The sequence below is a fragment of the Caretta caretta genome, chromosome 9, assembly GCF_965140235.1.
Source record: "Caretta caretta isolate rCarCar2 chromosome 9, rCarCar1.hap1, whole genome shotgun sequence".
Classification (NCBI taxonomy): Eukaryota; Metazoa; Chordata; order Testudines; family Cheloniidae; genus Caretta; species Caretta caretta.
Window position 1 is genome coordinate 27125556 of NC_134214.1, and position 15269 is coordinate 27140824.

The 15269-nt window shown below is 39.8% G+C and overlaps 1 protein-coding gene across 3 annotated transcripts in view; it reads right to left on the reverse strand.

Moving 5' to 3' along the window:
• The window catches only part of LOC125642936 (arylacetamide deacetylase), a 112857-nt gene that overhangs the window by 29329 nt on the left and 68259 nt on the right, over nucleotides 1-15269 (reverse strand). Inside the window, exon 1 of one of the 3 annotated variants that reach the window (XM_048864898.2) lies at nucleotides 5284-5515. The exons of 1 other annotated variant lie outside the window; for it this stretch is intronic. In XM_048864898.2, coding sequence (XP_048720855.1) covers nucleotides 5284-5421 — 138 coding nt within the window. In that variant the 5' untranslated portion in view covers nucleotides 5422-5515. Of the gene's footprint in view, nucleotides 1-1249; nucleotides 1611-5283; nucleotides 5516-15269 lie in introns of those variants that run through there. One more of the 3 variants, XM_075132180.1, reaches the window with a different exon arrangement.

Sequence of the window (15269 nt, forward strand, 5' to 3'; positions counted from 1 at the left end):
AAGTGTAGACTCAGGCAACAAAGAAACTCCTCTTTATCGAAACATTTTACAACACTTTATACTGCTTACACACATTGACTTAACCCTTGTATACAATTACTTTATTACACAGAGAGAAAACACTCGCAGAGCCCTGTGTAGCCATACATCACCCATCTTTCCAGTGTGTTCCTAGAGATCAGACCCCAGCTCTGCTATGAAATAGCTTAGAACTGGAAGACTATTCTTGGTATTAACATATAAATGAGCAAACTAAGGTCCATCATCTTGTAATCAGCACCACCTGTGCTGTGGAATCCTGTGACCAAAGAGAGCCCCACTGAAATCAGTGGGACTCTGGACAGACATGTGCCTGCTAGTTTGGATCCACTCACAAGATGGAAGTGTAAACCTCCCCCTTTACTTCAGAATTCTTGTATCCATTGCAGCATCCTTTCCAGACTCAAAAGTAGTGGAGAGTGGAACTCAATGGTATTGGTTTTAAAACTCAACAGCATGCCATATCAACGTGTCCAGGTAAAAGTGAAGCTGACTATATATTGCATCCACACTCAGGAAAAGACTTCAGTGTATCAATGCTAATTTACATCGTCTGAGGATCTGGCCCTTGAAATCTGAAACCAGGGAAATCTTTGCGGGTGGGCTTGGAAAGCACAGGCAACATTCCCCATGATATTTGTAAGGAAGAGAGAAAACACTTCAGTTTGCAGTTTCACAGCTTCATTTGCCCTTTTATCTTGGTATTTGATGCAATTTGTGTTTGTTTTTTTTAAATCAAAACAAGAAATTGGAAGACTCAAAAGACATGCAGCCTTTCAAATTAGATCACCTCTTCACATTCAGACCCATAATTAAGTGACCACAAATCATTCCCATCTGGTCATATGGCAGTTCAGCAGCACATGCTAAGTGATCTTGGTGGGGATTTTTGGTATTAACCCTAAAGGAAAAACAGGAATACATAAAAAAGACTTTTCTATAGATTGCCTCTTTATTCAGAATGACTGGAATACGACATTCCTTCCAGTACAAAGCATCCAATCCTGCTGTTGGTCATCTCTAGAGAACCAAAACACAACAGTGCTAAAGGCTGCTTTTGACACCAAGCACAGAGTATTATTCATCAGAGCAAGTGATTATTTTTGAGTTCATAGTAGACAGGAGACCTAATCTCAAAAACCACCATCACAAGTGGAACCCTTGCTGAGAGTCTGATCAATAAAGCCAAGGATTGAGTACAATGACTTACCATCTGGCTTCTAGTGTTTCCCATCCAGAACAGGTTTAAGACACTTTGGGCCAGTTTCAGATCTAATTTATACTGGTATAAATCCAGAGAAACTATCAGAGTCAAAGGAGTTCCTCCAGCTTTGCACTGCTGTTTGTGAGATCATAATCTGGCCAACTGATGTGAGGAAATTTGCACTATTGGTGCCAGCACTGAACCAATTCTATGGAGAAAAGACTTCAGTCCCAAGTGCAGTTAATGCAACATCCTTCAGAAGTACCAATTCCACTTTAAAAATGAAAAGAAGACACTGCTGTAGTTGTAACAATGCATCTTCTCTCCGATTTATAGGGGCTCGACCCTGTTAAAGTCCAGGAGAGTTCAATGGAAGTAGGATCATGCACTGGATGCACACAACTCCCACAGAGATTAATAGGAGTTACGCATGTGCATGAATTTCTTGCAGACTAGACCCAGTAATGCTGTCAAACACTGTACTTGTCAAAAAAATGAGAACGTATTACCAGAGCTTGTTCAGACAATGCTGCCAACTCTACAGCTGCAGGGTGTTCTTGGTGTCCTGCTCAGACAGGTTCAAGTACTAGTGTGATGTTTGATAGCTGTGTTATAGCAATGCACACTGTGTTGTATGCGCCATTTCATTGTGACAAAACTCTGTCATAATAATAACTTGAGTCCATTTTAAAGAGCTCTCCCTTTTATCATTTCCTGGGCTGGAGTATATTGCAGGCTTCTCCTCTTCTGGTTTAACATTAAACCTTTACCAACAACTCCCTCAATTCCCCTCAAAACCACATACACATCTGTATTAGACACATTACTTATGGCCTATCATCACATATTCTACAAGTTTGGGATAGGTTAGAGGTGAATGATGTTACTCAAGAAGTTTTGCCCATCCAATCCAACGAATTTGCAAGCAGATCATGATTTGCTTCAGCTGGGCCTGCATATTGCAACATATGTGTAACTATGCACTAACATCTAGAATTATATATATTTCCTTTGTCCCTGCTGAGGTCTCATGAGTTATAAACTTTTAAAACAATCCTGTTTCTCACTCTATTTTTCCTAGCACATCTGACAAAAGTGACTAGACAAGTAATAATTAGGCTATGTATTGTATGTCAGAAATGGTATAGAAATCAATTAGTGTGTGTGAGAAATTGTTTCCACTTGAAAAAGCCATGGTATGTTTTTCTGTTACAACATTATAAACATCTCTACATTTTAAGTACTGTTCAAACTAACTGTTTAATCCACAGTGCTCCTGAGAGGCTGATAGGATGCCTATTGTACAGATGGGGGAACTGAAGCATAGAGAGATTAACCCATGATTTGCCCAAGGCTACCTAGTGAGTCAGCAGCAGAACCAGGATTAAAACTCAGGCTCTCCAGACTCTCAGAACTCTAGACCATGCTGCTTTTTTCATTTTATTACACAGTATTCATTCACACTCAGGGTCCATGCAGAGTTGTTGAAATCATCCATGTCACATTGTGTAATCATCAACTTTACAAAGAGCTCTGTGCAGAGTTTTAGGGCACACCCATAGAACATTCTACTGGAAAGAATTTCTTTTTAAATATTGAGTGAATACATTACTTATAAAAGCAAAGAGCCAAACATACTTGCAAACACTATTCGAACTTCACCATAAAGCTCAGTTAATGCCCATCTGCCCTGACTTTCATTATCTGACATTCCACTCTTGAGCATCTTGAACTGAGACAATCAAGCATGTCAGTATCTCGCCCTGGAAACAAACTCATACCATAATGTGTTTCTGCCCACAAACTTTGTTTCACACACTCACACCCTGGACACAACTGTTTCCCTGTGATATTAGTAATCTTACCCAAATGGGTAAGGACCAACTCCCTCAGACACAGAATCACATCCTATGCATCTTACTTCACTTAATAGACAATACAGTATGTCCAGTCTGTGTTTTAAAGGAGATAATTAGACTCTTAGTCTTAGCTTTTCACAATGGGCCCTGTTAAGTAGCCTCTCACTTCTTTATTTACTTGGACACAAAGAATACTTTCAATAGTATGTCTGGGGACTGGATGTTAGTTTTCCCCACTCTTTCTTAGCCCTCACCAATCAGACCTCAAACTCACCTGGCACATGACAAACAAACGAAGGGTGATCAGACGTCCCAATATTTGGGGCTTTGCCTTATATAGGCAACTATAGCCCAGCCCATCCCCTGGGGGGGAAAGTGTCCCAATTTTTCACACTTGCTATCTGGTCACCCCAAACAAAACCCATAATGAAATTATACTATAGCAACTACTTTAAAATTTGCAGTTTTGCAGCCATCCTAGTCAGTCCCTCCAGCATGGGGGATAACTTGAAATCTGCTCACACTGGATTTTTTACTGCAGGGGGTGAGGGGTGTCTCTCTCTCTAATGGAGGTTTTCAGGCTTGCAAAGTCCATAAGGCAAACAAGAGTTATCCTGCACACAGATGAGATTTGGAACCGATCCAACAATCTAGTGCAGGATGCATGAGATACAGAGACCAAAACAAAAGCCCATCAAAGAGCAGAGCCCAGTTTATTTATAAATTAACTAAATGATTGTTTTCCCCCTCCTAGATCCCACAACTCACTTCCCAACTAACACCAACAGGAGACCGCCCACCACCCCAAAAACCTATTCTCCCATGCCAAAGTGCTCAAAATTGGACAATAATTTGGGGTGAACAAATCCAGACACGCAGGGCTTAGTTTTCAGAGAGAAGCACCCTCAACTCCAAGGGAAGTCAGTGAAAGAGGTGGATGCGCGGCACTTCTGCAAATCATACCCAAGCATCTCAAGCTGGGCACCAAAGAGCTGAGACAACGAGCCCCCCACCCCCCCGAAATAAGAGCACTCCTGAAACTTGAGCCCTGGCGTTTACAGCCTCAGCCGAGCAACCTTTCAGTTTCACCTTTCAGCTAAGTTCGTAACCTCCCCCGCTCCATGTTTACCATAGACAGAGCAATACCTCCCCCCTCAACAACCACCACCTTCATAGCTAGCTCCGACAAAAGTGCATAACAAAAGATCAACATTGCTGCAGCCTCTGCTGATTAGCACATGCAGGCTGCGTTTTAGGCAAGGGGGAGCTTGAGTATATCAGAAGTTTAAGATGTATGTTTCTTAAACCGTTCCACACACAATACTTCTCCAGGGTTGACTAGCCAGAGCTGGAAACTACAGCCTTGTTTATTCACACAGGAAGAAAAAGCCCTGTTAAGTATACGTGGTGTACATGGCAAGAGTGAGTGATGACTGCATAGCATATGACTAAAATGAAGCCCCAAATGTAATAAACAGAGACAAACGCATAGGTGTGCCTATTTAAATGTGCCCTGTGTAGCCATTAGAGCCACACCGCTCTCCCAATCATTTCTAGAAGGCTGTACACAGTTCTGTGCTGCTGAGTCAGCCACCTCTCCCGTTATCGCACAAGATTACAATTAGACCTTGCATCAGTACCCAGGGAAAGTGATTAGAAAGTCTAAGAGCTTTATATGTGATTGATTACATTAGCACTTCTATAATTAGCTGGTGTTTATTCATAACCTCACCCCTGCGCGCGTGGACTATCTAAATCCCCAATGATGTACCATATTTAAATGCACCTCTCGCTTTCCTTCCTCCGAAGTCTGACACAATATTTCTAGTTAGGCTCAAGAGGGAAGAAAAAACAAACAGCAATAATTTAGCTATACAGGATTGTAGAGTAAATTGCAAATCAGCTACAAGTTTGAACTGCCTCATCTGCATTCAAATTAATATATTTCTGTTATTGTATATACTTATGATCGTAGATTTGATTTTTCTGTAATAGTTTATTTAGTGTCAGGGTTAAAGTTCCTTGCTTGGTTTCAGGTATTCTTAGATATAATTTTGGATATTACTTAACCAGACACTGATATTATTCTTTGATCTGTATTTTTCTTTTCTCCACATTAATACATTACTTGAACTCAATTTCATACATAAGCACCTGGAGTAAATAAAATTCTAAACTTACCACATGTGCTACACTTCTAAAGCCAGCATTTATGAGCATCAGTTTCCAGCGTTCCTCAATAGTCTCTGGAACTGGTGTGTAAACATAATATGCTACCAGAACAGACGCCAAAAGAAGGCACAGGGATTTAGTTCCCATGTTCTACTATCCACTTCTTTCAAGACTGATCAGAGTACACGTTCTCTCTGACTCTTAACAGTTGCAAATCAGCACACGCTGATAGGGCAAAGTTAATCTGTCGTTATTTTTGGATCACGCCCAGTAGGTGAATTCTCATCCGATCACCCTGAACAGAGGTCGTTCTGCTACACAGAGGGGAAACGTGTGTTTAAGCGGAAAGCATTCAGCTCCAATATTTAAATGTAAGGATTAAACATCAAAGTAAATACATGGATATCACGCAGGGGCTTTTCTAACCACAGAACCACAGCTCTGAAAGAATGGAGAGGAAAATGCAGTTACAAAAATAAGTACGGAGTGCAGCATATGAATTAAGAGCTGCAGCAAAAAAGCCCCTGGAAGGTCCACCTGTCTGATAAGTTTGTTCTTCATCACTATGCAGGGAACTTGAAATAAATGCAAACGCTTGTCCCACTTGTAGAGATATAGAATTTACTGGTTTCAGAGTGGTAGCGTGTTAGTCTGTATCAGCAGAAAGAACAAGGAGTACTTGTGGCACCTTAGAGACTAACAAATTTATTTGAGCATAAGTTTTCGTGGGCTAAAACCCACTTCATCAGATGCATGCAGTGGAAAATACAGTCGGAAGATATATGTACACAGAGAAAATGAAAAAATGGGGGTTGCCATAGCAACTCTCAACAAGACCAATCCATTAAGGTGGGCTATTATCAGCAGGAGGGGGGAAAAAAAAACTTTTGTAGTGATGATCAGGATGGCCCATTTCCAACAGTTGACAAGAATGTGTGAGTAACAGTAGGGGAAAAATTAGCATGGGGAAATAGTATTTAGTTAGTGTAAGGACTCATCCACTCCCAGTCTTTATTCAAGCCTAATTTAATGGTGTCCAGGTTGCAGATTAATTCCAGTTCTGCTATTTCTTGTTTGAATCTGTTTTTGAAGTTTTTTTGTTGAATAATTGCAATTTTTAAGTCTGTAATTAAGTGTCCAGGGAGGTTGATGTGTTCTCCAACTGGTTTTTGAATGTTATAATTCTTGACATCTGATTTGTGTCCATTTATTCTTTTTGTAGAGACTGTCTGGTTTGATCAATGTACATGGCAGAGGGGCATGCCTCCCTGGACACTCAACTACAGACCTAAAAGTCACAATTATTCAACAAAAAAAACTTCAAAAACAGACTCCAATAAGAAACAGCAGAACTGGAATTAATCTGTAAATGGGACACCATTAAATTAGGCTTGAATAAAGACTGGGAGTGGATGAGTCCTTACACAAACTAAAAACTATTTCCCCCCTACTGTTACTCACACCTTCTTGTTAACTGTTTGAAATGGGCCATCCTGATTATCACTACAAAAGTTTTTTTTTCTCCTGCTGATAATAGCCCACCTTAATCGATTGGTCTCATGAAGAGTTGGTATGGCAACCCCATTTTTTTCATGTTCTCTCTGTGTGTGTGTATATATATACGTATCTTCCAACTGTATTTTCCACTGCATGCATCTGATGAAGTGGGCTTTAGCCCACAAAAGCTTATGCTCAAATAGAATTTACCGTAACAGATCAAACCATGCATCCTTCTAGTCTAGTATTCCCTTTCTGACAGTGGTCAATACCTTAGACTTCAAGGAAGGTGATGCCCTCATCTCTCTCACCCCTCCCCCAACAACAACAACAAAGCAGCAAGCCAACTGTGCAGTAATTTACTTGGCAGAAATAAAATCCTTCCTGGCTCATGCAGACAATCAATTTAGTCCTTGACATGATTAGATTTAATTGCCTTGATTATTTTAGTTTGAAAGTTGCATGGCTACAGATATTACTTATAAAAATATTCAGCTACTTTAAATATCCATGATATTCAATTTAGTAGATTCTTGTTGCAATGAACACATGTGGACACTATTGGGAAATATAAACTTTTGTCTGCTCAAGATCAAAACAGCTCTGAAATGAAAATGTGTGTTCCAAATGAAACCCCTTCCATGAAAATCACCTCTGTGCAGAGGAACAGCATGGGATTCTACATACCACTTAGCACTTTTGAAATCAGAGCTCAGATCTAAGTCAGGAGTGAGTATAGGATTGACAACCAGGTTTACTAGCAGGAAGCTAAAGAAGCTTGCAGGCCAGCTGCATCATCTCTCCACAGGGGAAGACAATCTGTAGAGCTACAGTGATAGATCCACAACTGGATTCACCACTCAGCATCCTGCCATGGAATCATAGAAGATTAGGGTTAGAAGAGACCTCAGGAAGTCATCTAGTCCAACCCTTTCCTAATATCCAACCTAGACCTCCCCCAATGCAACTTGAAACCACTGGTCCTTGTTCTGTCATCTGCCACCACTGAGAACAGCCAAGTTCCATCCTTTTTGAAACACCACTTCTGGTAGTTGAAGGCTGCTATCAAATCCCCCCTCACTCTTCTCTTCTGCAGACTAAACAAGCCCAGGTCCCTTGCCTCGCCTCGTAAGTCATGTGCCCCAGCCCCCTGATCATTTTTGTTGCCCTCTGCTGGACTCTCCCCACTTTGCCCACATCCTTTCTGTGGTGGGGGGGGGGCAAAACTGGATGCAATACTCCAGACGTGGCCTCACCAGTGCCAAATAGAAGAGAATAATCACTTCCCTCGATCTGCTGGCAACGTTCCTACTAATGCAGCCCAATATGCCATTAGCCTTCTTGGCAAAAAGGGCACACTGCTGACTCATCCCCAGGTCCTTCTCTGCAGAACTGCTGCTTAGCCAGTTGTTGTGTAGGGGAAAATGTGTAGGGGTGGAAGAAGAGCAGAAGTTGTTCTTTACACAAATGAGATGTCGCTCTTAAGATAGCTCTAAACAGCTTTTACTTCTGTTCCAGTCCTGGGCAAAATAAAGTACAGAATGTCACACATTCGTTTTAAGTTAAATTAACTCTTAAATCTCAAAGCAGTGTGTGTTCAGGTCATATAGTTAGATTTTTTTTTTTATCTGAGCCAGTTGCATGAGACCTTGTACATTCTGTAACTATTAATTTGTAGTATCCTGGATATCTATATCTGTATAGTCCAAGGGTTGTGTTTGAATCTGTTGATAGATACCACCTCATTATCTGCAGCTAATTATATTGAGTACAGATTACTTTGCTTCAGTGGATGGATATTTATTTTTCCATTTCTTCACAGAACTATTTTGCCATGGTCAGTTCCCGAGTTAACCACATCCTACGTATCTACCATATTTCTGTTAAGATGGAATGATCAACTAAGGGGGATGCAGTTTTGTGACTCCCATGTGGGCCTCGGAATTAAAGCATCTCTCCCCAAATTTCTGGATCTCTTCACAACTACATAAACATAAGAAAGAAACATATTGCAAGAAGCCAGCTGACTCATTACCCGGCATTGTTTAACTCCCTCCTCATCTACTTCCATAAACCCAGAGTACAAGAAAGTGAAGTATAGCCTAGCTCAGGCAAAGGAAAAATACTGAGGCTGTGTAAGGGCAGAGGAGGCAGGCTAGAGGCAGGAGCCTGGTAGCTGACTGTGGACAGAAAGGCTGGTTGTAGGCAGCTAGGAAGGCCAAGAGCTGGGCAGAGACACACCTTGTTGCTATCAGGGGGCATCGGACTGCAGGCAGGCAGGACAGTATATAGAGATTACCAGACGACACAATTATCTTTATACCCCTCTACTGGAATGCCCCTAGAGGCTGGTTAGGAGCTGTTATTTTGGTCTTCATTGTATTGTAACAAAATCACTGCACTTAGGGCATTTGTAGATTTTACTTCAGGCAGTCCTAGTAAAGGAATCCTCTTATTTGAGGCATATGGATGTTTATGCATGGCTTTGTATGGCTGCATGCGTGAAGTTTAATGCAAATTATTTAATGAGATATTTGCATACTCACAAATATATTATTGTATTTTTTTTAAAACAGTGTTGAAACTTCTGGACACCATTTGGCACATACATTAGAGTTGTGAAATCATGATACATACAAGGTATCTATCACGAGAAAGAGGTGAAGCAATGCCAAAATAAACATATCTTAACACGTAGACTTATCCCATATACTCATCATTCACTGTGTTACTCTTGAATGTCTTTTGTACCTGCATTTCACTTGCTTATATCCTTCTAACATCTGCCCTCATCATTCCCGCCTTCACGTTGTACAGTTTCTCATTGTTTTATTCTTTCTATTCGTTCAGGAAGAGTAGAGAATTTAAGTTTGTTTGCATTAGAAAATAATAAAAGTTTGTGAGCCATTCAGTGTGACCTCTGTTGTACCTTCTGCATTTTTACAACATGCTTTCACTGATGCCACTCTGGAAGAGGAGGAAAGAAAATGCTGCACACTGGTATTTGGATTAAAAGTCAAGGTTGCAACTTTTATTGAGATAAAATTACTCAAGCTGCACTGTTGCCCAGCATCCAGAATTCCCTTCTGTAGAAACTATTTACTCCACCACGTACCCTTGATTCTAAAGGCAGAAAACATCCAAGCTACAACTCCCAAACCAAATCAGTATGGTGAGGAACAGGTTTTCTCAAGGAATAGAGTTGTGCCTGATGGTGACATACTCCACCACTCCTCCATGCCTTTTATCCATTGACCTTGGGACTTCTGTTCCCAAATATGTTAAGAATTGTGGAAAAGGAATCCATGCCTTGTCATCCTCTGCTGTAAGGGCTTCCTGCCACAGGAACATCAGCAAACTGCTGGATCCGTACTTTCCAAATCCTGCCAGGTAACCCAAATGGGAAACAAACTTCTGGAAGAAAATATATTGGCGGGGCTGTCCAATGAATGACCATCATCCATCCTAAATTGTAGGTGATTGTACAACATGTAACTCACAACATAGATCTAAGGAGCTACGACTGTCATCTCACTTAGATTTATCTTCACTTCTCTATCATCATTGCAAGAATAAGTTGGGCAGCAGCTATACAAAACTAAATATCTAATTTCCTTAGCATCTCAAAATTATACTGTAGTCAGGTTTTTTTCCTCTGAAACCAGAGTTATACCATATATTTGAGTTAAGGCCAAATCTAAGCTGGATGTAACCAGGTCCAATTAAGTTAATGAGTGGAACCTGCTTACTGCAGGCCTGCTTTGGAATCTAGCTTTTAAAGGGGCCTTAAAATTTTCTGTCTTGAAGTAGTATTACAGTTTACAAACTGTATTTGGTGTTGAATACACAGAATGTCCAGAATTGTCAATAAAGTACTAACAAATGAGTTCAAATGAAATTTCAATTTGACAACAGAGCACAACAGTACTCAGATTTACCTATCTGCTATGCTACACATCTAGAGACGACTTAATTTAAAAGCAGTCTTTGTTTTATTACATCAATCATCTGGTGACCATTTCACACAAGTGACAGATCACGTAGATTTGTTGCTGGGAAAGAAGTTTGCGCACTTCATACAATCCATCTAAATTGAGTTTCCTTAGCAAAGCCATAGATAGCCAGTAAATGGTACATTTATCAAAAGGCTGCCCTCATCCTATTAAATTCTTTTAGGCACAGATTGCACTGGATTTTTTCTGAATTATTGTGAGCCCAGAATAATAGTGGTGATGAGAATATTGAGCGTAAAAAAAAAACGTATACCACCAAGCAACCACCATCAAGTTGCAGTGGGGGAGGTTTAGATTGGATATTAGGAAAAACTTTTTCACTAAGAGGGTGGTGAAACACTGGAATGCGTTACCTAGGGAGGTGGTAGAATCTCCTTCCTTAGAGGTTTTTAAGGTCAGGCTTGACAAAGCCCTGGCTGGGATGATTTAACTGGGATTTGGTCCTGCTTCGAGCAGGGGGTTGGACTAGATGACCTTCTGGGGTCCCTTCCAACCCTTATATTCTATGATTCTATGATTCTAAGCTGGCCACTGAAATGCAAAAATATAACTTGACATGAAGCATATCCAAAGATTTGTTGATTTTGCTCTTTCCTGAGAGAAGTCCCTCAGCTAGTTACATATTATTATTAAGTGTTATTAACAGAAGATTAATTTAACCTGCCAGTTCCACACTGTTGTGGGTCTTCTGGGAGATCAAATACACTGGGAATCAGGGTGTTTAGTAAAGAGAGGGAGGGAGGAATTGGAGAAATACTTTGAGTCAAGGAATTAGGAAATAACAGTAATGGAAGCAGATAGAAAAGCCTCAAGCACTGTGAATTTTATATTAACTGAAACTTAACCTGCCTCCCTATGATAAACAAGAACAAAATCTTAACTAATGCAACACCAATCTTACAAGATCCCCTTACTGCATCACAAAATAAATCAAGCATATTAATATTTTAGTTAGGTCTTGTTTAAATGGTTTTAATAGAACAGGAAGGTAGTATTAAAACTAGATAATAGAATTGTGAGCCTGAGACTATTGTGGCATGGTCTTGGGCAAATCACTAGAGCTTTTTGTGTGTCTGATTCCTCTCCCCCACACCACTACCAGGATTATAATGCTTACTTACCTGTTATTCAATATCTTTAGTAGTGATCTTGAAGAAAATATAAAATTATTAGTAAAATTTGAAGATACAAAAAAAAATCAGTGGAATAGTAAAAGAAGGTCAGGGCAGGTCAGTTATACAGAGTGAAATGGATCACTTGATAACATGGGCTCATTTGAGCATCATGAATTTTAATACAGCCAAATGCAAGAAAGAACAAATACATGTTTGAACAACAATACACGTAAGAATGATTGTAAATAGTAACAAGGTGAGACACAATATCCTGCAATGCAGCTATTGAAAAGAAGTTAGGCATCATGGTAGATCAGCAATTGATCATGAGCTCCTAGTGTGGTGCTGTACCTAAGAGGGTGAACAAAATCCTTGGATACATAAACAGGGGAATATCATGTAGGGAAGTTGTGTCACTTCTGTTTATGGCATTAGTGAGACCATTATGGGAATACTGTGTCCAGTTCTGGTGCCCAAACCTGAAAGTCCTATAGAAGAACCAGATATTATTATTATAAAGGATGTCAAAAAATTGGAAATGATTCAGAGAAGAGCTACAAGAATGATTTGAGGTCTGACAAATATGCATAAGAAGCTCAGTCTAATTAGTTTATCCAAGAGAAATTTAAAAGATGATCATGGTCTGCATACGTAAGGGTGAGGTTACTAACATTAGACAGCTCTTTCATATACAGTATACCCTCACTATAATGCCCTTCATAATAACAAACCTTCGGATATAATGAACCTGATTCCTGGATCCCATCTCTCAAACCCCACCCGCCCCGCCCCCATGGCAGGTCTCTTTTTCTATAACAACCCCCTGGCTTGGATCCCGAGGGGGTTTGTTATCGCAAGGGTGTTCTGTATAGCAGAAAAAGGCATAACAACGTGCAATGGTTGAAAGTTGAAGCTAGACAAATTCAGACTAGAAATAAGATATTTTTAATTAATAGTAATTAAATCAGCATTGTTCCAATTGTAATTAACCATTTGACCAACTTGCCTAGAAATGAAGTGGATTCTCCATAACTTACTGAGTCAAGACTGAATATCTTTCTAAAAGAGATATCACAATAGTTTAAACATAAATTCAGAGCTTGCTGCAAAAACTGGATGAGGTTCTTTGGCCTGTGTTATGCAGGTCGTCAGACTGGATGAACGTAATGGTTCCTTCTGGGTGTAAAAAAATCTATGAATCTGCCTACACCAGAGGGGTAATGTTAAATTAGTTGAAAATTAGCTGTAAAGTGTGTTAAAAGTTGAGTGTTTCATTACTGCATAAGGATAATACACATAATAGATTACATTCAAATGGCATTTAATTATTGATTACAAAGTGGAATGGGAATTATTTTACAGCAGCAGATTTAATATTTGCAGATGTTTTTCTGGCAGCAGCAAAAGTCCTCAAGCAATTTGTCTTGAGAATGATACAAAGGATTATGGATTTATAAGGAGAAAGGTAACTAGCTGTGACAGACTGTACCATTATTTTCATCAGTTTTCCAAAATTTATCACTTTTGTAAATGTATGCCTTGTGGGATATCATTTGAAAACTCATAATTCACTGATCATTATTGTCCTGGTAAAGTATGTATGGCAACATTGTATGTAAAGTTATGACCAGTGCTTAATTTGTAATGAAAAGGTGCTGGGACTCAAGCAATTGTTTTAGCTTCATAACGGACGTAGCAAGCCCAGAGATGCCGGGCTATGAACTGCCAAGCCTAGAGGTGCCAGAGCACAAATTAAGCACTGTTTATAACATTTTATTGTATGACATTGCTGAGATGTGCTTTAAATTTAGAAAATCAGCCCAAATCAGTTCCTCAGAGACAAAAGATTAGCTAGCACCTTGGCGTGGTGTCAACATAATCAAGTAGATTATTACTGAGTTAAGTGGCCACTCTTTGTCAGGAAGAAGGCTGTAAGTGAGAAAATTACATATTGGCAAACAAACAGCTGGGGGTTCCTGTCCCAAACAGACTTGCTGTCATCTGCACCGCAGCTGGAGATAATTCTGAAAGAGGAGGAAAATATAAAAAAAATAAGGAATAGAAGCCCCAAATCACCTTTCTCTTCCCTTTTTCTCTGCTCACAGCATCAGCAACATTTGAAAGACAAAGGAAGCACCACTGAACTGGGCGAGTGGTCCTGACTGAAGGAATTTAGCAGTACAAGCATGCGGTGAGAAAAGCCTTTGCTTTGAATTCACTTAGGTATTAGTTTGTGTTTTACCTTTTATTTCTTTGTAACCAATTCTGACTTTTATGCCTCATTTCTTGTAATCACTTAAAATCTATGGTTATGTAGTTACTAAACTTGTTTTATTATTATCTAAGCCAGTGTGTTTGGATTGAAGTGTTTGGGAAGCTCCATTTGAGAAAACAAGACTTGTGCATAGCTTGTATTGTCTAGAAAGAAAGATGCACATTTCTGGGGACAAGTCTGAGACTGGGAATCTGCTGGTGTCACTGCAATGTAACTGAGGAGTGGCTGGCTAGAACCAGTCATTTAGCTGGGAGTTAATTTACAAGCTAGAGGTGGTGTGTTAACAGCAAAGCAGTGTGAAAGGAACCCCAGGTTGGTGGATTGAGAGGACACAGATGTTCACTGTCCAGATTGTACCCTAGGGAATGTCACACGAGCACCTTGTGAAATTCTTTGAGTTACTAGACAAGATATAATTAGGGAGCCACCAGTTAAGTACAAAACTCAGCTCAGCTATAGCAGGGATTAAAATTCCTTTGTTATGAATAAAATGTAGTATGTCCTCCCAAAATAAAAGTACTTACTCTGAGTATAGGATGCACTTTCGGGGAATTAAAACTAGTTAGTGGATTTACTTGTAAACATTAAAATTAATTTTAAAGTGAGTCCTTTAAAAAATTTAGCACCTTGAGCCAGACCTTTTTTTGTCCATTACTAATGGTGACTCTTCAAACTCCCATATACTTAAAACCCATTGAAATCTTGTGTAGGCATTAAAAAAAAAGTCCCTTCCCCAGTTATTCTTCCTAACTAAAGGTTTCTGCTGAAGAATGTTCTATTTCAAAGAATTCCATGAAGAACTGCCTTCTTCCAAAATGTCTGCCATCTCCTAATGTTCTCAATGGGTCTGAGGTCACAGGCTGCCCTTAGTAAGGATGTCAGTTGCTATTAACCTGTTTGTCAGTGTTTCTCTCCTTGTGGCAGTGAGGGGTCAATCCCAGAGGGCAGCTTGGCTTTACTTCCATGGAAGATTTTTATAAGGGCATCTTCACTGAAGGCAGCCTGTGAAATCCCAACATGTTCAAGTATGGAAATATACAAGTAGGGGACCCCAAAAACCTTAGCTCTGCTCTGTAGTGAAACCATGTGGGGAAA